Source organism: Solea solea, chromosome 13 (assembly GCF_958295425.1).
Source record: "Solea solea chromosome 13, fSolSol10.1, whole genome shotgun sequence".
NCBI classification, from domain to species: domain Eukaryota; kingdom Metazoa; phylum Chordata; class Actinopteri; order Pleuronectiformes; family Soleidae; genus Solea; species Solea solea.
The window spans coordinates 16,966,792-16,990,570 of NC_081146.1; the positions used below are offsets into that span (position 1 = coordinate 16,966,792).

At 40.6% G+C, this 23,779-nt stretch overlaps 1 protein-coding gene across 2 annotated transcripts in view; it reads left to right on the top strand.

The window, feature by feature from the left end:
- Positions 1-17,853, top strand: part of LOC131471505 (nuclear factor of activated T-cells, cytoplasmic 1-like) — a 58,084-nt gene extending 40,231 nt beyond the window's left edge. For both annotated transcript variants that reach the window (XM_058648095.1, XM_058648094.1), the window contains one exon: positions 15,972-17,853. In XM_058648095.1, coding sequence (XP_058504078.1) covers positions 15,972-16,027 — 56 coding nt within the window. In that variant the 3' untranslated portion in view covers positions 16,028-17,853. The remainder of the gene's footprint in view (positions 1-15,971) is intronic.
- The last annotated feature ends 5,926 nt before the right edge of the window (positions 17,854-23,779 follow it).

The window sequence follows — 23,779 nt, forward strand, 5'->3', positions numbered from 1 at the left end:
GCAACCATTTTCTCTTTGAAGCACATTGGTTCTCGTCTGCTTTAGTCTCCCTTGTCATTCCTGTAAGGCAAGCAGCAAGAAAGGAAGAAACAACTAAGACGTGATGCTTTGCTGACTCACTGTCATAAACAACTAATGGTGGGGCTCACAAAAAAACAACAACACCGTTTTTAGACAATTCATGCTTACTCACAACCCTCTATATGCACTTTATAAGGCACCAGAGCAAAGCACCAGTCAAATGACATCAGTCCATCTAACAATAGAATTTATGAACATCACAGTCTCCAGTGTTGGCTTTGTGAGCCACACTAATTGGGGCCAAAAAAAGAAATGGTAAAATGATGGCATGCTTCGACACATGTCTGAAGGAGCAACTCTGGTGACATCATATCCCCTCTTGTCTCCACACCCACTGACACATGTCCATCTTAACCAAATGCACATTTCATGTTAGACTCTACACCAATAATTTTGCAAATTAATCTTAAACCCTTCACATGTAACTCTCTTGCCTGTGTTTGGAGGCATTTTGCCGTGGATGTGTGGGCATGTGTGAAGCAGAAATAGTGTTCTGGCTGAGCAAGACGTTTGGTCCTGTGAGGCTGCTGCCGTGTGTCCTGTCTCATTAGCTGCTGCTGTGATGGGTGATATCATGAAATGCACCTGAATGCAGCACACAGCAAAGTAACTGGTGCTAATCAGAGGGCCAGATTTCTACCAGCTGCCTCCCTGGGAAACAGAGGGCCCTTATTCTCCAAAATAAGAACAACACAGTGTACAACACAGCCTCTGCTGATTTCTGACATTTGACATATGTGCTCTGATTGCGTCTTCGTGATCGTTTCCTCCTCAGTTCAAGGTTTGTGCATTTGAAACTCTCCCAGGCTTGTTTTCTCAAACTGAAAACAGAATTGTTGTTGGTCCTCCATTCTCCCTTCCTCCTTCCCTTCCTCCCTCCAGCAACATAAAAAAAATGCATTCTAACCATGCTGAGGATCTCCTTCCACCACCAATGCTTCTGAAGGCATCTCCAGGCTTTCCTCATGGAAACTTTTACACATCCTGGCAAGTTGCCCAGACCCCAGGACTCTGCAAAACCCGTAATGATGATTGAGAACGTGCCCGCACTGCGCTGAAAACATGCTGAGTCACTAACACTGGAGTATGCCACAAGGTCGGGTTTGAGATTGAATTGAGATTGAGATTGCAGAGCAAAGAGGACTTGGGGGCAAGGGTTATCATTAAAGTGGAGGTTGAAATGTCTAATGGGACTAACTAAAGCAGACCTGTATGTTCAGACAGTATGTATATGGTTCTTTTTTTTTCTTTTTTAAGAGGTAGGGTCAGATAGACGTGGAAACGCTCTAAGAGTCAGTGACAGCATGTGCTTTCACAATACTCCACCTCTGACCCTCTGGCCTTTTGGGAGCAGGTCAAGCTCCAGCTAATAGTGTACAGAAAGAAAGGCTGTCCTGTGGTTAAGTGCAATGCCAAGAACGTTGTCTCCTTCTAGACGTAGGGATATTGACGGGTGCAAGATGAAGGGTGATGGCTTTTTTATTATTTATGACTGCAAAGAGGATGTGGATTTTTTACTATTGTTGTTCATGCTGCCGTCTCATTCTAGGAATCTTGTTTTCCTGGCAGCCCTCGATATGGTGAGGTATAAGTAAGAGTTTGGTCTTGCTGGAGAAGTTTTATAGTCACAGGAAAAATTAATACGTGGCTGCTTTCTTGGTTTGGCTGCAGACCACCTAAGCTATGGATCAACAACTGCACTTTAGGGATCAACAATGCATTTGATTCAATTTCTTCTTATAAGATAAAAGAACATTATGTTTAATGTGCAAACTGAACAGCTGTGGCTCTTATTACCCATTATCAGATATTGCAGACCCTTCCAAGAGTGTGCTGTGCAGTGGCAGAGGTTATGTTATGATATTAATGGATCAATTTATTCATAAAACGTAACTGTATGACACAGCTCACTGCTTGATTTAGCAAACGTTTTTGTTGTAGTTGTATTTTATTTAAAAGAGACGACTGTAGCCAAATCATCTGGTGAAAAAAATATTTACACCCTGTAGTACAATACAGTTGGCAAAACTTACTTGTAAGGCAGATATCAGTCAGCTTTGCAATGTGTTATGTATGGAAAATAAAAACTAAAGCACAGTCACACACCAAAGACTCTGGCATTTTCACCATAAAGAAATAATCTTTGCACTTCAGTGGAAGTTCTCAGGTTTACCATAGCAACCTGTATTTTCTCTTGCTTCTCTTTTATCTTTGTCCCAACATAAGAGCCTTTCGGATTCCTGGTTGTGATCAGATATATTTTTTTTGTGTCACTTGATATGAAAGCCACTGAATTACTGCTATTGCAAATAATTTGATCTAAATGGTAACATATGATGCAATGAGGTTACCCTATTCGCACTTTGATTTTTACTTCTTTGTGAAAACCAATAGGAGCATAATTAATTTCGAGAGGGGCAGTACGATTAATCTTCAGGAGTTCACTCCATTCATTAACACGGTGAGCTGGGTGTGCAGGGGCATGTGTGTGAGTGCGTGTCGACCCCAAACCCAGGCAACTGAGCCAGACGATCCGGTCTGGTTTTAGTCGCTCCGTCATAATATCCACAGTCACTGAGAAAGAATGTGTCTGCTGAAAATCTGCAGCTAAATTACCTAAACAAATTGGGTTTCTTTTATGTCTGAGATCTGATCCATGAACGCATTTAGGTGAGAGAGTTTGATTCCGATTGGGGTTTCAGTTTACTGCCCCCCCCACCCCCCCAAAAAATGCAGATTAGCTACTTTTAAGATTTGCGTGTTATTTTCTCCCATTGTTCCAGTGGAAGTCAGTTATTTGACATTCATAGCAAAAAAAATATATTAGCATTAAAACAAAAATAACAGACTAAAGCCACAAGACATGGGACACACTTTCCTCTCCAGGCACATTTGAGTCTATTTATTAAAGCAATATTCCTTCAGTTCAGCATACGTCATGTGTTTCTTATAGATTCTCCTGACACAGCCGTTTAGAGGCTCGGTTTATGTGGCTCACATTCTGAGGTTTAGGAAACACGCGTTGAAAAGCCACTGATCCACACAGATCACAGCGGGTCAGGACTCAGACAAAAAAGCCTGTGGCTTGGCTGGGATCTTCCTGTGTATATCTGTGATCACAGAGCTTACACCTCACCCCATACACCCTCATTTCAAAATCATAATATGACAAACATCGGTGTGTTTGATTTATCTGACAGGATAATCAGTGATGGGGTCTTTTGTATCCGTGCCTTAGTTTAAGCTATGATTTTTTTGATTTTTCTATGGTCAATTAATACCTTTTTTTCCAACATTTACAGTCATCATAAGGCGAATTGTTATTGTGGCAAGCCTCTTGTTTAATTTTAGAGGCTAGGATTTTAAAAACACTGTTCCTCTGTGGAGTCAACTGATCTCTCTGCAAAACACCACAAATGTTGCACTGTCACAGAAACCATAAATCTGCTCTTGAATCTTGGATATGGCTTCAAAAAATGTGAGCACATGGAAAATGCAGAGTCCAGACACATATAACACCGGGCAAGTACAACTGATGTGCCGCAAGATTCCCTACAGGGAGGTCAGAGGTCAGGATCAACTTCAGGACAGCAGCCCTGCAGCTCGGGGTTTGGTCAAGGACAATTAAGTCCAGCCACAGACAGCTGAACATGCTTCAAAGATGGGACCCTCTGCTTGAATAACCACACTGAAATGCTTGCCGTTAGCAGAGGCAGTGTTTTTGGTTGATATTTAGGGGATGTAAATACCTGTGGCATCAGTAAACAGGAGTAGGTCTCTGTCCCAGACCACTTAATAACAGCTCCCCATCTGAAATTTGTTAGCTCAGTGAAATAGTATCTTGTAGCAAAGGTTGTCAACAGAGAAGTCTGATCCAGCCTGGGAGGGATGGGGAAAGCCGTTGGGTTTTGTAACTCTTGGCAGAGCTTGCGGCCATGTGCAGATACCTCAGAAAGAAGAGAGTGGAAGAGACAATCCTGAAGAGAAATCAGGAGGGAGAAGTGGCAGAAAATTGGAAAATTTAAGAGGGAGTGAAGTAACTATGCAGATATGAACTGCGAGCAGTATGATTCCCCGTAGAAACAGTCACAAGACTATTAACCAAACACAGATGTCGATGTTTAAGTGTCACAGCAAATTGAAAATTATGTTAAACGCAGCTTAATATAAAATAAAGGTGTCAAGACAGTTCTGTCAAGATGAGAATCCGGTCATTCAACATCCATTTTCTCCCCCACTTTATTTTTAGCCTGATATCTCTCTTCATAGTTTATGGAGCTAAAATGGAGGAATAAAAAGCCACAGAGTGTTCTGTGAGATATTCTCATCGTGCCCTCACATCCAGGAATATTCAGCGAGCATGAGAAGAAACAGGCCAGCCATAGAAATAAAGGAGACGGGGACAAAGAGAGACAGACAGACTAAGAAAGGAGAAAGAAGGGAAAATGTGAGGTGGAAGAAAGTAGCATGCAATCTTGGTGATTTTCCCAGGCAGCACTTACCATTGCCCCTGTTCCTCACATGTGCACACACACAGGTTTGCGCAGCTATTCTTCATAGGACACTGCACTGACTTCCATTTATTTGACCGCCTAAAAGAAAGCACTGTCCCTCACCTTATCCATTATCCAGATAATTCCTAACCTTACCTATCTAGGACATATTTCGGTCATTTATGTCACTATTTAAAAAGGTTTGCATGTCTCCTTCCTACAGTTGACTAACAAACCAGGTTAACTAGGTAAACAACCGGCTTCATTAAGCGCACGTTTGGTGTGCAGATCAGTAAACTAAATAAACAATGGACCCTTTTCAGCGTTTGCGTTTGGGACTCAAAGACATTAACAGGAGGATAATTTAAGGTAGCACTGGTAGATCTGATCACCCCAACCAGATAAACAACTTTCCAACAAATGTTGTACAATCAGTAAGTGCTCAGTCAGTATTTGTACAATTTCTGGGTGAGAGTGGACCAATTTTACTAAAGTATTGCAGATCCACTAAGTTGTGGTCCCAAATTGACTGTATTTCCTGATTGGCCAAACAAATCTTTGATGACTAAATGCTGGGAAAATCCAGCAGTAATCTGCAAGCTGTTGATAAAGCAGTCATCAGCGAAGTGCCATAAATACAAGAAAGGGTTGTGGTTGTAATGTTGAGTGATATTGTTTTCAAAAAAAAAAAAAGTAACCACTTTCTCTACAACTTGTCACCATTTAGCAGTGATTAATGAGAGACCTTGCCCTTACACTTAATAACACAGCCTTTCCTCGTCACAGCGATACTGATACCTTCTGCCCAGACTAGGGGTGATGCATGTCTGTGTATCCATCACAGTAACTTTGTGACATTACAATGTCACATCAGACTGAAAGCTGCCCGGTCGTTTTTTGGAAGACTTTTAATCGAGAGTGCTTTTTAACAAACTAAATGAAAGGGAAATTCTGAAAAACCATATGTCCTCTTGAACCTAACCACAATTTAGCCCTGAACTAGTGGTCCGGATGAGGTCAGTGTTTATGCCAGACAAGCTCACACGTACACTCATGCATGCTTCATGCTCCTTTTTGTAGCTAAAGCTGTGAGAAGCAAAACACTAAAAGTCAAAGGAAGATAAACATTACTGAAGTTAAAGATCACATTTTCTTCCTCTCCCACCAGTGGCCGCAGAGACTTACCACGCATTGGGTGAATGGGTTTCCTACAGGGGAGGGAATGATCATAACCACTGAACTGTAAGTGTCCTACTGTTGACATATGACCCATCGCAGTTGTAAACCTCAACGGGTCCCCTGACTCCCTCCTGATCGCACTCGGCTGAGCCTAATTCTTCTCTAAACAACATGCTAAGAAATAGAAAAATCCCTTCATAGCCAGTAAGCCTTTTTTTAAACTGTGAGAAACACTGAGTGATTAAATAATCAAAGTCCACATGGTACGGCACCAATATTTAATTCAAGGCAGGCCAAGCTAGTTTAGTACCACGGTGTTCCAGCTTTCAATTAGTTATAATTAAACAATATAATCACAAAATGTAATCTTCAGTCGTTACATGTTGTATCACTAATTATTATACAATTATTTGTCACAAAGGCAGTTGTCATATTTACTATAATCATGTCAGCAACATTCAACTCAATCTAGAAAGTGATGCGTTGAATATAGGATTATTTTAAACTCTATTTAACTTAACATAAATACTTCAAAGAGTATGTTTTGTGCCCCTTAAACTGAAACCCCTGTCTCAGATGTACTGTATGACAGAGTACAATACCAGGCTCTGGTTCCCGTTAAAGTGTAGGTTTAACTACTAATAATAAAATAAATTAAATAGCACAAATGGATGCAATGGATTGTAAGTCGCTTTGGATAAAAGCGTCTGCTAAATGACATGTAATGTAATGTAATGTAATGTAATGGATGCAGGTTAAATTGTGGTTGTGTACAGGTGACAGAAAATGTCTCTGGGAGAGAGGTTTTGTGTTTGACTCAGCGCGGGTTTCCTGACTCCTGAACAGTCTCCACATATCAAAAGTAAATTTAACTTTTGGCAACCTCGCCTCTCTCTCCTACTTGCAGGCTGGTCCAACATGTGCCCTAAGGCGACCTCGTTTTCTATAGGCGTCTCTGAATCATCGTAGGTGCTGGGGATCTAAAGTAGTAGGGCAGCTCTTGAGGTCATCACACTGAGAGTTGATCAGGTCACACTCAGATCCAGCAGAGTGCCAGATCACGAGAGCACAGTGGGGAAGTTGCAAAAGGAGAAGCTGTATTATTGCGCACAGCAGGAACTTTTTAAGATTTAGTTACCTAGAGTGTACTATTCAATGCCTTTTCTGTGACTTTAGGGCAACACCTGCAGAAGTCCTCCGTCAGACTCTCCAAGATGTTGGACTAGTGGAAACACTGTTTCCAAAATACTGCTCTTAAGTGTCCAGTGTGCTGTACTCCTGATACTTCAAACAAAAAGTGGTTAAAAATAGTATAAAACCATGCAAGTCTTCTCCCAAGGCCGACTTTAGCAGAAGCCTGGGACTATGTTTTTAATATTTTACAGTACAGAACTCAGACTAGCAGAGGACAAAGCAGAACCAATGTTTTTTCACTGATGGTAAAACCGGCTATGATGTGCTGACACACAGATACACACACACACGTATGGTACACACAATTCAAAACAGGAAGGAGCCTCTCTGAGCAATCTCCGTGTGATTGATTGAGAACAATAAAGCTTGCACCGATCTAAGGCTTTTTGGACATTGAGAACATAGTGTTTCTGTATATAAATAAAGTAAAACAATTCTGAACTCCCACATTACGACTGACAGTCAACAGGTGATTTAAGAAGCGCAATACAAATGCAGTTATAAATCCTATTATATGCAGGTGCATGGCCAAAGTCTCCCTCAGACGGCTGCAACCCAATGCCGTATGATTGTTTCAATATGCTCATATTTTTAACAGTGTGCCAGTTTGAAAACCAGTGAAGTCCTGAGGCATCTGTATCAACCTCAGCTGGACCATACTTTTCTAATTCTGAATCAATTGCAGCAAGTTTTATCAGATGGCTGAGTTATTTTACCATAAACCCATTAGTAATGAGCCATACAAAACAAAAAAAAAACATTTTAATCTGTCTCCTTTCATATCTCAGTCACAAAGATGTGTGTCTCTGCCTCCATTTGGTGTATTTACAGCCTCGGATGTTTGCTTCACGGAGTCATGCTTCGGTAGTTGTGTGAAACTGGACTTTTGATTTCTCACAGTCTTTGGTGGACAATGCACACTTTATGCCAGACCGTTTCGTGTCAGACTTTAATGTTTTACCTTTGATAAAATCACTGATGGCTGAGTTCTGTAGTAGTAGGTTTTCGCTACAAATTGGAGATACTCAAAATACTGAAATACCTCTGTAGTATGTATGTATGTGGTGGGTAAAAGTTTTGTGTTGAAAAATGACCAACCAATCAGCAAATTTGTAACAACCAACAAGGTTTTAGAGAACTAATCACAGGTTTTACAGATGCCCAGCCTATATTACCATGACCCACTACACTTTGTTTACTGTTAATTATAGGTACAATTATTTTCCTATGTTCACATTAAGATCAGAAAAAAAAAAAAAAAACTCACTGCAACTCAAAACACTTGTTATGATCTCGTTTTCTATATTAATTTGTTTACATTTGCAATGCACTCTAGACAAACTGTGCAAAGACGTGCAGTGAAGTCAGTGATGAGGGCACTGGAGAGCAGCTCTAACCATGTAAACACCTCCCCCTCATCCTCTCCGGAGAGCAGCCTCGAGCGTGCACACCAGCGGCCTCCTGGGCCTGGGAGGAAATGAGAGGAGGTGTGTGTGGGGGAGGGGGGGGAGGGGGTTAGTGGCAGGCTCACAAAGAGACACAGAATAAGGTGAGATAGGAGAGGGCATGACACACCATGCATGATTAAAGACGAGGGTTACACACTGCTGCCGCCAAAATAAACACATCAGTCGTGAAGCTTTAAGTAAAAGCTGTTGTCTTTAGCTTTCTAATTTGGGATGCTACTGGTTTGTTGCTTTTTAAGCCTGGAACACAGCGTTTCTATTTAGTGTTAATCTTAACAAGGCAGACACTGAGACTCTCCTGGGTTGAGTCATTTGGTTTGGAAACATGTCCAATCCATCCGACTGCAGAGAGCCATAAAGCATGTCCTCTGAAAAGTAAGGCACATCAGAGATTCACAGGTGGAGATTAGAGCCTGTCTCCGCACGCTACATGAGACTCGGAGAGGTTGTCAGTGTTATTTCTCAAGGCTGCTTCATCTCTTCTATCCAACAGAGCCAGGAGCCTTTGACTAAAAACAGCAGCAGCCATATTGATTGCAAATCTCTTCAGTGACATCAGAGCACTTAGTGTTCACACTCCAAACTTTATTTCTTCTTTTGTCTTTCGCAAAATAATTGTCAAATGTCCCCTGTCTTTTGTCATTATCGTTCTAGCTCCTTTTTTAGGTGTTGCATAGACTTTAAAATTTGACTGCAGTTCTAATTGTCATTTTTTGGTTTCTCCTTAAACCCGAAAAAAATTGCACAACAATTTTGCTTATCGGGCTTGTTAATACAATTAGAGACCTGACTCTTTAGGATAAATACTGTAATTGATTAGAGCAACATCCTTATGAGCAATGGTAGATCAGTGGTAGCAAGTCGTCATTCAACTTGAAGGTTGTGGGTTAAATTCCCAGCTCCACCACTGTTCATGGTGATGTGTGCTTGGGAAAGACAATTAATGTTGCTCCAGGCAGTATGTAAAAGTGTGCTCTGCACATAGATACACTGTATGAACGTGTGAGTGAATGGCAAAAACTGGAGTGAAAAAGCATCAAGACTCACTTTGATCAAATTGTAAGAGTCTTTCTTTTAGGTGGCAGGTGTTATTTGAACAATCAGGGGATAGAAGAGTAGAGCCTGTGTAGCTGGGAGCTGACACAAAGAGCAGAAAAATTCCACAAATCACTATCTGCTTCTAGGATACAGTTGCTTACCGACTGTGAAAGCATGACAAAAGTTGAATAGACAGATATCAGCTCCTCTCGTCTCTCCTCAGAACTCTTCGAGTGAATCAAACCGAAAGTAAAAGGAGCTGAAAATAGTAGTTTGACGGGGACATGTTTCTGCCGTCCCCAATGAACTTTACGGCCTCGCTCATCAACTATTTCTCACAGTTATCGCTTTCCACTTATGTCTAAATCATTAATTTCATGGCACCATTGTTAACCTTCCAAGCAGGAGGAGGTGATTGGCTGAGGCCGATAGCACAACGGTATCTCCACGGCACCTCAGAGATTCTGCAGCACTCTCAATATAAACTCAGCTTTGTTTTAAAACCAACTCACTCTGCAGCCCTATCTCTTCTCCTCCATCTCATCTGTCAGGTGTGGAGACTGAGTGCTTCCACATGGGAGAGCACAGAGCTTCACACATCAGCCTAGCTGTAGGGATGAAATATGCTGTCTGTACATATCATCACATCATTAAGCCCAAAGGGATCCCTGGGATGGATTAGAAGCTGTCTACCTGCAAAGCTCAGATGAATTTATGAACCACTTTATCATGATGAAGCATTAGTGGAACACTTTGTCTCTTTCCATTTGTGTTTATCTGAGGGAATAATGATTGTGCCTCTCTCCATTTCGCTCATTCTCCTTTTCAGTCACTCCATCTCAATGTCATTTATGTGTGTTCTGATCTTTGACCCCGCCCTATTTTCAATGTAACCGGTTTCTAGCGCATGATAAGTGACATCGTCCCAGCCTCTGCGTCCAGCCGCTTGAACCATGTGTGGGCGGCAGCAAATTGTCCATTAAGTGTTTCTGCTGAGGCCGAGAGAAGATTTGATATAGTGAGGAAACAAAAGTAATATGTACCAGGAAATTCAATTGTCTCTCTCAAGCAAGTTTGAGCTTTAGTTTGGCTTCCCCACCAAATCAATTTCACATGAAAGCACAAGTTCAAATCAGGTTGAACTCCCGAGTCTGTATTTATGAGCTTCTGCACAAATATAATGCCAGTGTTTATCCGTGTTTATATCAAAGTGCTTCTATGACTCAGATGCACTTCCTCTCACGCTGCTGAGATTTTTGAGTGCCACAATTGAAGGAAGCTACGTCCTCTTTCTCACAAACCTGACTGTGCTACTACAAGGAGGTATAAGTAAGCAGAGGAAACCCCCCTTTGCTCCAGCGTGAAGGTCCCTGACCTTAACACAGCTGCAGTTAATTCGTGCAGTGAAAGTGAGAGAAGTTCAGGGGGGTGCCCTCCGCTTCTTCAGTATCAGGAGACTTGAAGGGAGATCAGAAGTCCCTGGCAGGAAGCCTCCGTTACAACTTACAGTTCAGAGGTCATGTTGTGGGTAGTCAGCTGACGGAGGCTGGGGAAAGGTGACGTCCCTACGTACCAGGTCATTGTCAGGCAGTCCTGTTTTGGCAGAAGGGGGATCGTGTTACGACAGCAGGAAACCCCGAACAGCTCTCAGGCCTGAAGGCTCTGTGTCTCACCAGACCACAGGGCATCCTCTGTTCTCTGAGGAAGCTCGGCTGTTATTGAACCCAGCACGCTGCACTCTCCTCCAACGATGCTAACTAAATCCCTGGTGCAATTCAGGTTCATGGTGAAGACTAAGAGTAGCCAAATTAAGGGAATTAAGTAATCCATAGTCGGCTTTCTGGATTAAAGAATACAAATTGAACCATCATAACTGTTTCTTCTACATCAAGAGAGTCAAAAAATTAAAAATTCAAGTTCATATACATTAGTGGAAAAGACAAAAAAAAAAATCGGCACATTTTATTTTCTTACTATATTTCTACTGGCTTGAGGAACCAAGTTTTGGAAGTTTTTATCAGTTTTATCTTCAATCCAGGTTTTTGAAAAAATAAATAAATTGATTAATTTAACGCATGTTAAAGTTAATTTGAAGGCTCACAGGCACATTCAAGCTGTATTCATTTTGGCCCGGCATTTATTCTATTTCCTTACAGCACTAGTTCAGTGCAGACCAAGTCGGCAAAGATAAAAATCACAATATTTTCTACTTGGTCTGATTATATTTATTTTTATTATTAGCAGGGGCAGCTAAAATGCAGCAGTTACACTGTTGTACCCATTATATACAACATAACACTGTCCCATTCAATTTAGATAATCATGATACACTAATAGTAGTAAAAGCCTATAATTATTGCCCTAATATTCATTCTGTATATTATACCTATTGTGCAAACTTTTCCCCTGATGTATTATAACACTTAATCTTGGTTACAGAGACCGTGCTCTCATTTTCGGCAGCAGTGGTAGCAGCAAGCAGCAGTTCAAACAGCTGTAGATGTACTTGATGACAGATTTTTTAGTTGGAAAAACTTTTTTCATCATCTCCCAGTTCCAAAGCCAGACAGAAAAATATGACAGTAAATCAAATCAGTATGTATTTTGATCAGCATGACAAACATGGATTAGCTGCTCCCAGATAATACCACCACTGCTTCCAAAATGACATCAGTTGTGCAGAACTGTCAGACCACTACTGATTTATAGAGGCAAACAGCCCCCTATTCTGCAAAGAAGAAAATATCTAACACAAACAAGATGTCAGGCCAAATTATGAAGTGGAAACAAAAGAGCCACAAGTTTATTCAGGTTACAAACGTCTCCTGTGTACTGAGAGGCTGCTGGACTGATGGACATTTGGAGGCGTCCAACAAAGTTAGAGAATTTCAGCCAAGCAATCAAACAAGTAATTAGCACTCACATTTTCCCTCAGGGGTTGGAGGAGACCAAAACAAAGCTTTAAGGGAGTAAATGTTGATTTGGATGTTAAACAGACGTTGGTTTGCCAGCTCCCAAATTTGAAAACATGTGATGACCAGGTGTGAACACATCTGACTCAGGCAACCTCCTGTTACAATCCGCATGTGTGGAACTCCAGGCAATGTCTGGACCTGGTCCTCCAAACATTGGTTTCTTATTTATAAAACAGTCAGTGTTGGGTTGACAGTGTGTTTCTGAAACTTTCAAGTTGCCAATAATGGTTTAAAGACATGAAGGTAGTGAAATCTCATAATCCTTTTTTTTTTTGTAACAAAACTACCCTGATCAGCAGCACCAAAGAAAATCCTCCTTAAACTTCCACAGAAGTCTGGAAGAAAGTTAAACCTGGCTCAACTTGCCTTAGCTGGCAATCATAAAACCAGGGGCTAAAATGACTGTAGCTCTAGTAACGTTCCACAGATGTGGAATTGGGACTCTTTATAAATCATTGTACACTATTTTGGTGTCTAAAAGTAGCATTTGGCAGACACATGCCAACACCTACACACACTCATGAGGGGGCTGTAAATCAGTGCCATCTGTGGTCTGAATTTTATCCGAGCCTTCCAGTATGTTTGGTGTTAGACAAATCAAACAATGAATCAATTGTCTACCACCCTCGAGTGTTAAATCACACCGTTTCAAGCATGCACTACGCTGGCAGCATGTACACTGGAGGCACTTGACCACCTGTGTCCCAGCAGGCAGGGGCAAATCATGTTCCATCTCAGTTGATATGGGCAAATATGTTTAGCAAGTCCAACATTAATTCAGCCATCAGTCATGCATGTTAGAGACGAAGGTTTAGCTTCAAACCACTGCCAAAAACACTGGCCCTCCCTCACAGAGGAGCTGAATTGTGCATTAAAGTTGTTCAACGTAACACAGTAAAGCATAGTCATACTTTTGTGTCGCTCTCACACCTGCCTGAAATAGATCTCCAGGCCGCCGAGCCCAAAGTATAAGCACTGACAGGTCTGCACCGTGGTTTACCAACGGCACTGGTACTACAGCTAATAAAGGATGTCACTCTCTTTAACTCAGACCAGCAAGACCAGGGGAATATTTGGAGCTCACATTTCCGCTGTTTTTGTTTATTCATGAGAGGGTACTCGCCTAGTAACAGCTTTCCATTATTAACCTGGGAAACTGAAAAAATAAAAAAAGAACAAAAACAAAACAATACTGTTTTCAATGCGTTTGAGAAATTTACCAGGCCACAGAGTGTTTATGTACACATCTGAGGGTAAACATTATGGTTTTTACATCTTAACTGTGTAGTATAGTGTTCTCCTTTTTTTCTTTTTCATTTTTCCAATATCATATACAAATAATGAAAGTGGAAAACAACGGTCTAGTCTGCTTTGTAAACAAGCTTTACAATTACAGTTTGCAAAGACGATCTTGTACTTATACCACAGCCAACATTAAGCAAGGGAATTGATTTATTTAGTACCAAATTCCACTATGATCAAAATGTTCCCCAGCATGTCTGTCTGCCTTCCCTTATTCTGCATATTTGTGGTTATCTAGTCACTTCATGGAAGGTGAAACGGAGTCAAAACTGAAGTGTGATGTGGAAAATGTTGTTAAAATTTCATTTCATCTAAAAAGCAAAAAGTGGGAAAAACCAACTCATTTGTCAAAAAAAAAAAAACATTATTATTATGCCTTGGTTTTGTGCACCTGTAGGTTTCAACTTCTCTGTACAATGTCTTCAGTTCCAAGAAGCTGCTGCAACTAAATAATGATAAAAGTTGCCCCATTAAACAACTATAAATAGGTTCTTATTGTCTTGCGGTGTGACAGTTGGCCACATCCTGTTTCTGAAACTCTCACATTGCCAAAGATGAAAACACAGGGGGCCAGTGGTTTACCTTTTCTTCTCTGTATCACTCGTTTCTTAAGAATGGAACATTATGAACATGCTAATGGAAAATATTGATGAGGCTAAATAATACTGCAGTTAACGCGTGGGTGGAGAAGACGTCACAGTTGCTTAGCGTGACAGAAGAGAGGAAAAAAGGCCACTGCTTTCCCTCTGAGCAAAATAAAAAGTACACTTGTTGGGTTTTCCCTTCCCCTCCTGGAGCTCTTTCCCCTGTCGGCTTACAGAATTGAGCAGCCAAATTAAAGTTTGATCATTTAATTGTTACCTGTGCCTGTACTTCCTTTATATCCTGCGATGGCAAAGCTAAAAATAAATTCAACATGTAAATGCCTGTTTAGCCCGGGGGCAGAATAGAGTTTAAAACGCCAACAGTGCTGCCTGGATTTTTCCAAAGGGAGTTCCTCCTGTTTAGGGAGGTGAGTCCCAATGTGTGTGCGTGTGTGTGTGTGTGTGTGTGTGTGTGTGTGTGTGTGTGTGTGGCATGCTATTATAGGTGTGTGCCTTCTTGTTTTAAAAAGTGCAATCTGTTTATTTTTGTTTCCATTCTTGGCAGAAAGTGTAAATATTGTTGGAACCTTCACCATAAATCAGTTGACATTAGTATCATTGTTGGATATTATAACATTTTCTTTTTTTTTAATTCACATAAATAAAAGAGATGGGTATGAAAAAGGCTCCATCTTGTTCTGTTATTTTTTGTGTGTGTTTTCATCTCGAGTAGTGCAGATGCAGCACTGTTCACCAAGCAATATCTAGTGATAACAACCTGCATGCCCACTTTGAACCTCAGAGTGGGTGGACTTCCTGTCTCGGCTCCTCACTGTGGAAGGTGGTTTCACCAGACTCTCTCTCTCGCTCGCTCTCTCTGTCTCTTTCTCTCCATCTACATCAGTGCACTTTATCAAGCCCCACGACTGAGGAGCTTTTTGTTTGTGTTAGGCTGCCGTGCTCGGGGTCCCCGTCGTCTTCACAGTCACTTCCCTCTGTTTTGCCAAAGAACACAGACCAGATAAAGGCAGGAGACTGATCCGTGTCTGCCTGAGTGTGGGAAAGGCGAGGGCACAGGAACTAGGGCAGGAAAGACAAGACGGCAACTGAAAAGCAGAGATGGGTGTACAGCACCGATATGACTTTTAAAGGCTGGTAATGACATAGATATGTTTGGATTGTGACTACTGATACCCGGTATTTTTCAACATGAACATATCCAAGCCAAGTATTTGGTGGAGCGTCACCTCATCTGACCTTATTATTCTTTTCTTTCTTTTTTTTTTTTTTAATTCCATCATATTATTTCATCTTTAGTTTCAGGATCATTAAAAAAGAGACAAGATTCCAAATGTAACGTATAACTTCTAATTCATCTCTTTAGGACTCCTATCCATGTGCTCAGGGCAAAAATAAGTTGAAGGGGCCCAAAACAATCTCTGCATTCTCAATCACACAAGCAAAATGAATTGTCTTTCCCGCTAGACTGGACTGCTAGCACAAAAGCGAAATGATAAAGACTCAAAACCAGATATGGTGAAAACCAGGGACATAAAAAAATAAGTTTTCCTATGACAAGCTTTGTACCTGCAACTATGAGGCCATCTCTATGAATACCAAAAATGTTCTAATCCACCTTTTTTTCTTCTGTCTCCACAGTTAACGAGATAATCAGAAATGACCTCTCCAGCATTTCTGTGCACACTCACGCATAGACGTCCAGATGTTCTCCGCAGCAGCAACTCGTTCAATCAAGCATCAACAAGACAAAAATAAAAAAAAAATGGGAGGACAAAAAGAAGAGATCCAGATAATGAAGAACACATATTTTGCTCAGGATCTCTGACTGGGCCATCAAGCTCCTCCTCGCTCAAAAGACTTGCTGCTTAGTCACATTGACAATCACTGGCAAGCCACATTTGAAAAAAAACTAAACAAATGAATGTTATATTTACGAAAAAAGGGAAGTGGTATCATCAGGTGGCAAAGTATACAACGACACTTGCCTTAATAATTCACAGCAGATGTTCTATAGTGGACCAAACAACTCACTGAGACTTATTAACTCTTCGATCGTTGATCAACGACAATCTTCATTTTGAACCTGATCTGTAAGTTAATGCATGGACAAACCAATGGGACAATAAGTGTCATGCTTCATCACTTTTGTTCATTTGTTTGTGCAGTCAGTCCGCAACAGCCGCATCGGTGCCTTACAACAGTGATGTTGACAGCAAATGACAGCAGCAGTCACAAAAAATGCAAAACGGTCGGAACCCCCAAAGTGAAAGTTTTTATATGACATTTTTCTATCATTTCAATGATTTGTTTACAGGGAAACAGGCTAAAAATAAAAGATAGACAATATGTAGGGAGTATGTGAATTGTAGAAGTGTATTTTTTTTTTCTCTTGCTTCTTTATTATTCCATTGTTCATTTATACTGAATGTTATTGTATATTCTTTTGTATAAACATGTATTTGAACATATGTATGCCTTATGCATTTTGCTATTTAGCTTTCTTTGTTTCTTTTTCCTTCAGTTGTGTCCCCCTGATTTGATTTGTACCATTTCTACTATCTTGCATTATTCTTTTCACCTTAGTGCCTATTTTTAATCATCCTGTCCAGGTCTTCCAGACGGTCCTCCACCTAAATCATGACATAATGACGCACAGACAATCAGAGACATATCTAATACATATCCTATGACAAAAGTTCCTGGTTGCAGGGGCTTATAAAAAGGCAGGTAACAGATTCCCCCGACCCACGACTTAGAAAACAGCTCAACAATGGTAAGCTTACCTGCTAAATTTGAATTATAATACTGCAGGACAATAAATATTTGCCTTTTACATCTTGCACGGCAGGTTTCCATGTAAACAGGCAAATGAGTAATGGAAGTGCAACATAGGCTCACTGTTACTTGTCATCTGGGTGATTCCACTGAGGAGTTGGCAGAACTGTTACTTACAGCTGGCAATAATTGATCGGATTAAACCAAAGGATTTTGTCTTTGGTGAAATTATTGTCCTAAGTTTCCTTTTTCTGTCAGAGACTTTAGCATAGAACAGCTCCCCCATAACATTATGCACTTTACTATAGAAACAGCAGGTTCTTCTGCTTCCAGACCAAATATTGTAGATTGATTTCCACAGTCATGTCAGAAAATTACCATCTCTTCTCTCACCATGCTGCCATCTTTTCCACAGTATCAGTCTCCTGGAGCATGCACACCAAACTAATGGTGGAGATCATTTAGCTGTCACTAGCTTCCCATATAGCTTCCTAATCCATTTTAGGACATATAGTATAATAGCATGATAAAAAAAAAAAAACTGTATGATTAAGTTTTCTTATTTTTGTGCCTTACTCTCTTTCTCGGCTACAAGATTATTGTAACTCTATAATGCTTTTCTGTGTAGGCACAAGGTGGAACATGTTTCTCTTTAATATGAGATATTTATGAAAAATTAAATTTGTTTTAAGTGCATTTAATGTGTTCTCAACAATTAAATAATAAATGATATTATGGTGACATACGTGAACAGTCTCCAGTTACTTTATTTACATTTGAACGTGAATGTTACAGACTGTCTGTCAACCTCTACAAAGGTTATTAGTATTATTATTAGTATTATTTTAGATGGCTTTAATATGGGCCTTTTTTTAGTAGCTAATAATATGAAGTTCAAACTTTTTTTCTGTTCATCTGCGATGTGTTTTTTATTTTTTCCTACAAACTACATTTTGGGAAAACGTGTGTTTAATACCTTTATATTTTTTATATTATTCCAAATGCAGATTAAACCTTTTAAAAACAAATTATATTTTACAGTGGGGAATTATTTCTGAATGATGTTTCCTGTCTTATCTTCTTTTCCCTCCTGTTCATGATTTTTTGACTATTAGATGCATGGCCCATATGGTGATGCTTTAAAGGATTTTCTCCAAGCTGGCTTTGCCATTTCATGAGTGATATAGTTTGACCTTTATAAACTTCACTCTGTTCCAACCTGTACCCGTTTCCCCAATAAATCCAGTAATGGAGACAGCCGGACATTGAAAAATTTAAGGTGCAAAAATCTAAATATTGCCTCCTTCCATTTTTGAATGTTATTTTAAAGCATGTGGTATATTATTATTGTGATTTCTACTAAATGGTTAAGGGTGTACTGACAGTTTTACATCTTACAATGTTTTCTTTTGCCAGCATAGCAGAGAGGGCACCTCAGTAAATCACTCAACATTGATGTATTTCTGTCTTCTACTTTTGTTTCAAACTAAAGAAAATAAACCTATGCTGCAGTTTAACTAGGGCACGTGCAACAAGCTGCTGATATGCAAAGTACAAGCAGAGGCCTGTGTGTTTTCCAGAGAGTATTGTCAGTGGTGGGTAGTTATGAGTAAAACAGCTCTCCTCCATGGGAGCCGTGCCACGCTCCTGTGTACCACCTGCCAGTCCTCCAGACTTTTTCCATCCGGCAAAGTTATGAAGCGCCCATCCCCATAGTGACAGAAGGCAGGCCTAGGCGGTGCTCCCCTGCACCACCGTGGTTAGCCCAAAATAGAAATACTATTTACAGATGCAGTCACGCCCCTTTTTCCTGGCACCCTGTTTCTCTTACCTTAGTCTGCATCTGATGGGCACGTACCCTTTGACACAGGAGAGAGAGAGACAATGACGGGCCAGTGCAGGGGCAGAAATCAAGTACCGGCACCGTCTGAAGCAGACGCTAAGATACAGCTTTAGATTGCAATGAAGCCTCCAAGTACTTTACACTGTTGTATTATATTAACTATTTTCTAGTCAGTTTTTATTCTACAAATAATTATTACGCAAAAAGTTTGGTACTAAATTACTAAAAAGGGACAATATAAACTGTAAATATGAATCCGTTTTTGTTGTTTTTCTTACCTTTGCCAGAGTTCTCCCTGTATTAATGCTAAGGTAAGCCTCTTTTAGCCAAATATTTAATGGAACAACAGTGAGAGTGGTATTGATTTTTCTTCCTCATAAGTAAACAAGGGAGAAAATAAGTATTTAAAAGCTTGAAGAATAATCAAACCTTTTTTAAAATTCAAACATAATCAGGATTGGTTTGTGATCAGGTTTCTTGGTAAGAATTTGTACGATTGTGTTGCTTACATACAGTAGTTTGTTGGGAAATAAATGAACCAAGTAAGGCACATGGATCTGTGTACTTTATATTCCTTTAAAGACTGAGGGCCAGAGTATATGCTCAGCTGCAGCATTTATAGTTTAGTCTGCCAGAGAAAAAGAGTGTTTTATCGCACATACTATCTTATACCGACAAGCAATTCAGAAAAAAAAAAGAAAATCATCATGCTGGCTTTTCTTATTTGGCATCAAAAATGTGTCGGTAGCTTGACAGCTTTCTTGGCTTTAGCTGCTGATAACGTATGAAAATGATTTGTAATCTACATTTGTCCAAGCAAACTAATGTCTGGGAAGTGTTTGTTTGCAACACTTTCCATGATTTCAATAATGTCCAATGAAATGCAAATTTATTTAATTTAAGAGACGAAATGATGGACTGATCCACTGATGATCTCATTGACTGTCTGCTGGACAAACTTAACAGACAACAACTCTGCTGCTTGATAGCCAAAGCAGAGGCAACAGCACAGACGACCAAACAAGTCTATCCTTCATTAAGATTGCGGCGCGTGTCATTTTCTCCCGGCGGGAACGCGTGGCAGAGGGCACAACTTAGAAGTTTCACTGTATGGATTTATAGTGTCTTTACTGCCTTGCTTCCTCCGCAGTTCTATTCCCACAGAGCCCTTGATTTGGCCTTTTATAAAGTGAGTGCATAGGCGCAGCACTGGAGCTCCTGCTCTTGTCTCTCATCGGCCATCTGCAGGCAGTAAATCCTCAATATACCTGTTATGATGGGCATGTTGAGAGAACCATGGGGGTGGCTTTAAGAGATGCTGTTAGAGATAATTGCTTGACCATACTGAGGGACCTTTGATAGCCGTGTCCCATAAGCCAGTTCTGCATTTGATCTCTTTTGGTCCCTTGAGTCGGATATTGGGATTTTTTTTTTTTATCCTTTAGAAACATATGTCCGAACACCATAAACAGACCATCTTATCACATATGTCGAGGATGATAAAGAGAGACGATGAGGACTACATGTGAAAGTGTATTTGAGCATGTGTTTACATGTGTGTTTTTAATCTGTTAGGGTGCGGCCGTCTGTCTCCACAGGTGTTCACAGATCCTTTCACAGGAGTTCTTCGCGTCACATGATGTGACAGCAACAGCCAGGGGATGATGTGCAGACATGCTGACATGGTCACATCACTGCTGAGGCACAGACAAATCACCTTTTTAAAAGACACTTTAAGAGACGCTCAGAAAGGCAAACAGATGGGGCCTGGAAAATGTTGTGCCGTCTTTTATTCTCCATCTGCAATCATTCAGCTTGATTCACTCTTTTTTGTGATGCGTGAAATGTTGTGCAAGGATTTATAAAAATTTAGTGGTTGGACAGATGTTCGGGCTTAAGAAATGTGAAAAGTGAGAATTATCTTTAAGTGTGTGTTTATACGATCACAACACGTGACTTCTCCGTTCTCCACATCAAAGTTAGTGTATTCAATAGCACCCTCCAGTTCAGCCTGAGAGCTGAATTTCTTAATGGATAAAAAAAAAAAATACTCCAGGACATCTCTACCAATCATTCTTCCAATGTTTGCTGTAAATGATTCGGTACGTATGCAGAATGTTTATGTTGAAGTACAATGTAGCGCACATTAGGGATGCTCTTAATGGGCTACAGTAAAAGCCCTTGCTAGTCAAGAGTTCAGGCAGGTGCAGACTCTTACAGTAGATAAAGGAGCCGGGCACTGGAGACGAGTTCACGACAATCACTGTGAGGCTTTTAGACGCCTTCTCCAAGCTCAATCTTCATTTCCCCTGACACTGATTTTGCAATAAGGATCCGGAGAAAAGGGGAATGTCCATCTATTCATTTTAATGATGCCTCATTATTGACTGCTGGCAGGGAGGGGGCGGGCAAAGGTAATGATTCTTTGTCTTTGCTGGCCAATCACCCCTCTTAAAGGAATAAGACTCTAAATAAGGCCACTAATGGATGCCCTGCGTGACCTAAAGCTGACCCCACATGCAACCCATGCAAACAGACTTCCCGACATGGGGTGAAAGTCGGCTGTTCTAGTTAACCTCCTTTTGTAACTAAGCTGGTTACAATATGGTTGCAAAATGTTGCAACCATACAAAACAAATTATATGTGGCTGCTGTGAGCTACTGTTACCGACCCCCCAATAGCTTGCCATTAAACTCAAATTATTAGAATTATAACTCAGTACTTTGGGAAAAATTAATACACGTCTATGGACTTCATATTTCATGCACAGACTAGGACTGCCGATGGTCTGGCTCTGTCCAAAGGCAACAAAAAATACCTGCAAGCACCTCTCTAGCATATATATTTGTTGGCAAAAAAGTTGGACTTTTCTTAATCAGAATCAGAATTGTTAGCAGTCATTACGGTAAGTTATGCTGAAGGGCCACTCCATACAGCTACAGTACATTTTTACTGGCATGAGAAGAATCTTCTTATCCAACTCTCAGCAATAAAGGATATGCAGTATGTATTTCTCCCAAAAAGTCAACCTATTGGAATAAAACATTTTCTGACAACAATTGTACGAAACCAGACACTTTATCTGCACCCACTGCATTTTTATCACTTACCGACTTGGATGTCGTCTCCAAATAACTCAGCCAGAGAGTGATCTTATGTTTTAGAGCTCCAGAAAACATTTTGACTGCAGCCTACAGGCATTTTGATTTATACAATATGAAATCCTACTGTGTACGCAATACACAATAACCAGGAACAGCAGATTATTTAGCCTTCACTTCAGTATGCGTGCATGTGCGTGTGCGTCTCAGCCAGTCTTAGCTGTCATCAGTCTGTCAAGGTAATGAACCCTACTTTACTGCAGCCTCCAACAGCTCTTTAAGGCATACTTCACACCACTGAAGAAATACACTCAGGTATTAGTTGTTCTGCCTGGACGGTCTGCGGGATGATGGGTGGGCGGGGATGTTATTAGGTGCATTCATCTACAAGGCTCCCTAAGCCGTACTATGCTGAAACTGACCACAAGACAACCCTATCATCCTCAAAGATTACCTGTCTCCTGCACTGTATATGAATGTTTTATCATAAAAGCTTTTCTTTTTTGCTAAGTGCCTCCTTGAGTGTTTGCTTTCAACTTTTGATTACTTTATGTCTTGTGAGGAAGAAAAAAGAAAAAAGGGCCGGCCCATTTGAATATAATGGACTTAACGGGAAAGGTAGTCTCTGTTGCTTCATTGAGAGGATGTAGCACAGCAGTGTAATCCATCTCAGTGGGTGTGAAAAAGTTTGGACAAAGAGATAATTTTTGGTGCCTCTGGCCAAGCAGAGTTTTTATCTCGACGTTGTCAATGTGGGCCGAGCAGGTGGAGGGAGCCCAGGGAAACAGACATGACACAATCACATGCATAAAATGATATGGCAGGGTTTGTATAGGATCCATATGTGAGCTTGCCTGTAAGAAATATAGGATGTCATGCGTTACGGTGTAAAAGGGCTCATTAACAAACATTAAAAACAGCCCATTTCAAATCATCTGTGTTTGAAGTGGTGGAGCACATCTCACTTGACTCTTTTTTTTTATATATATATATATATATATACGATAGCCAAATTGATCTTCTATAAAGTCGGGAGTCATTTTAAAAGAAAAAATATTTTTTCTCCTTTGGTCTAGACATTGAGGTTTCCAGCCCTCTCTCCACCTCCTCTAGGTTTTAGCAGACGTCACGTTGGGAGAGGGGAATGGTCGATTGCATAACGGCAGGCGAGACTTGATCGTTCCTGGCCTTCTCACAAAATTCAATCATTCTCTGCATACTCCAATCCCATGATGGCCCATTAAAGAGCAGCACGGGCTAGGATTTCCCCTCATGTGTTTTAAATTGAAATTACGGTCACAAAGTCTGCCATATGCATGAATCAAGGAAGAAGAGGAGCATGGTTAAATAAAGATATGAGAAATGGTCGGAGTGAAAGAGAGAAAGAGGGGCAGACGGGACGATAAGGAGGACTGCACTCTCCCACTTTCTCTGAATAAGCCACTTGTGTCAACCTGCTGCCCACATTCATTTTAGGCACTTGTTCGAGAGTGTATTCCAATTCCAATTCTGCTTTCTTAGGGACCTGTTCACCTTTATGTATCAGACTTTTCCAGAAAAACATAACAGACTTTGTCTTGAATGTCCCCAAGTCACAGCTTTCATATTGAGATACGACTTAAATCATTGTGAACAGACGTGCATGTTTTGAACTCAGCACACCATTACTCATAGAAACTACAGGAAGAGATTAGGAGGAGAGGTGAAGTATGAGAACTGATGTTGA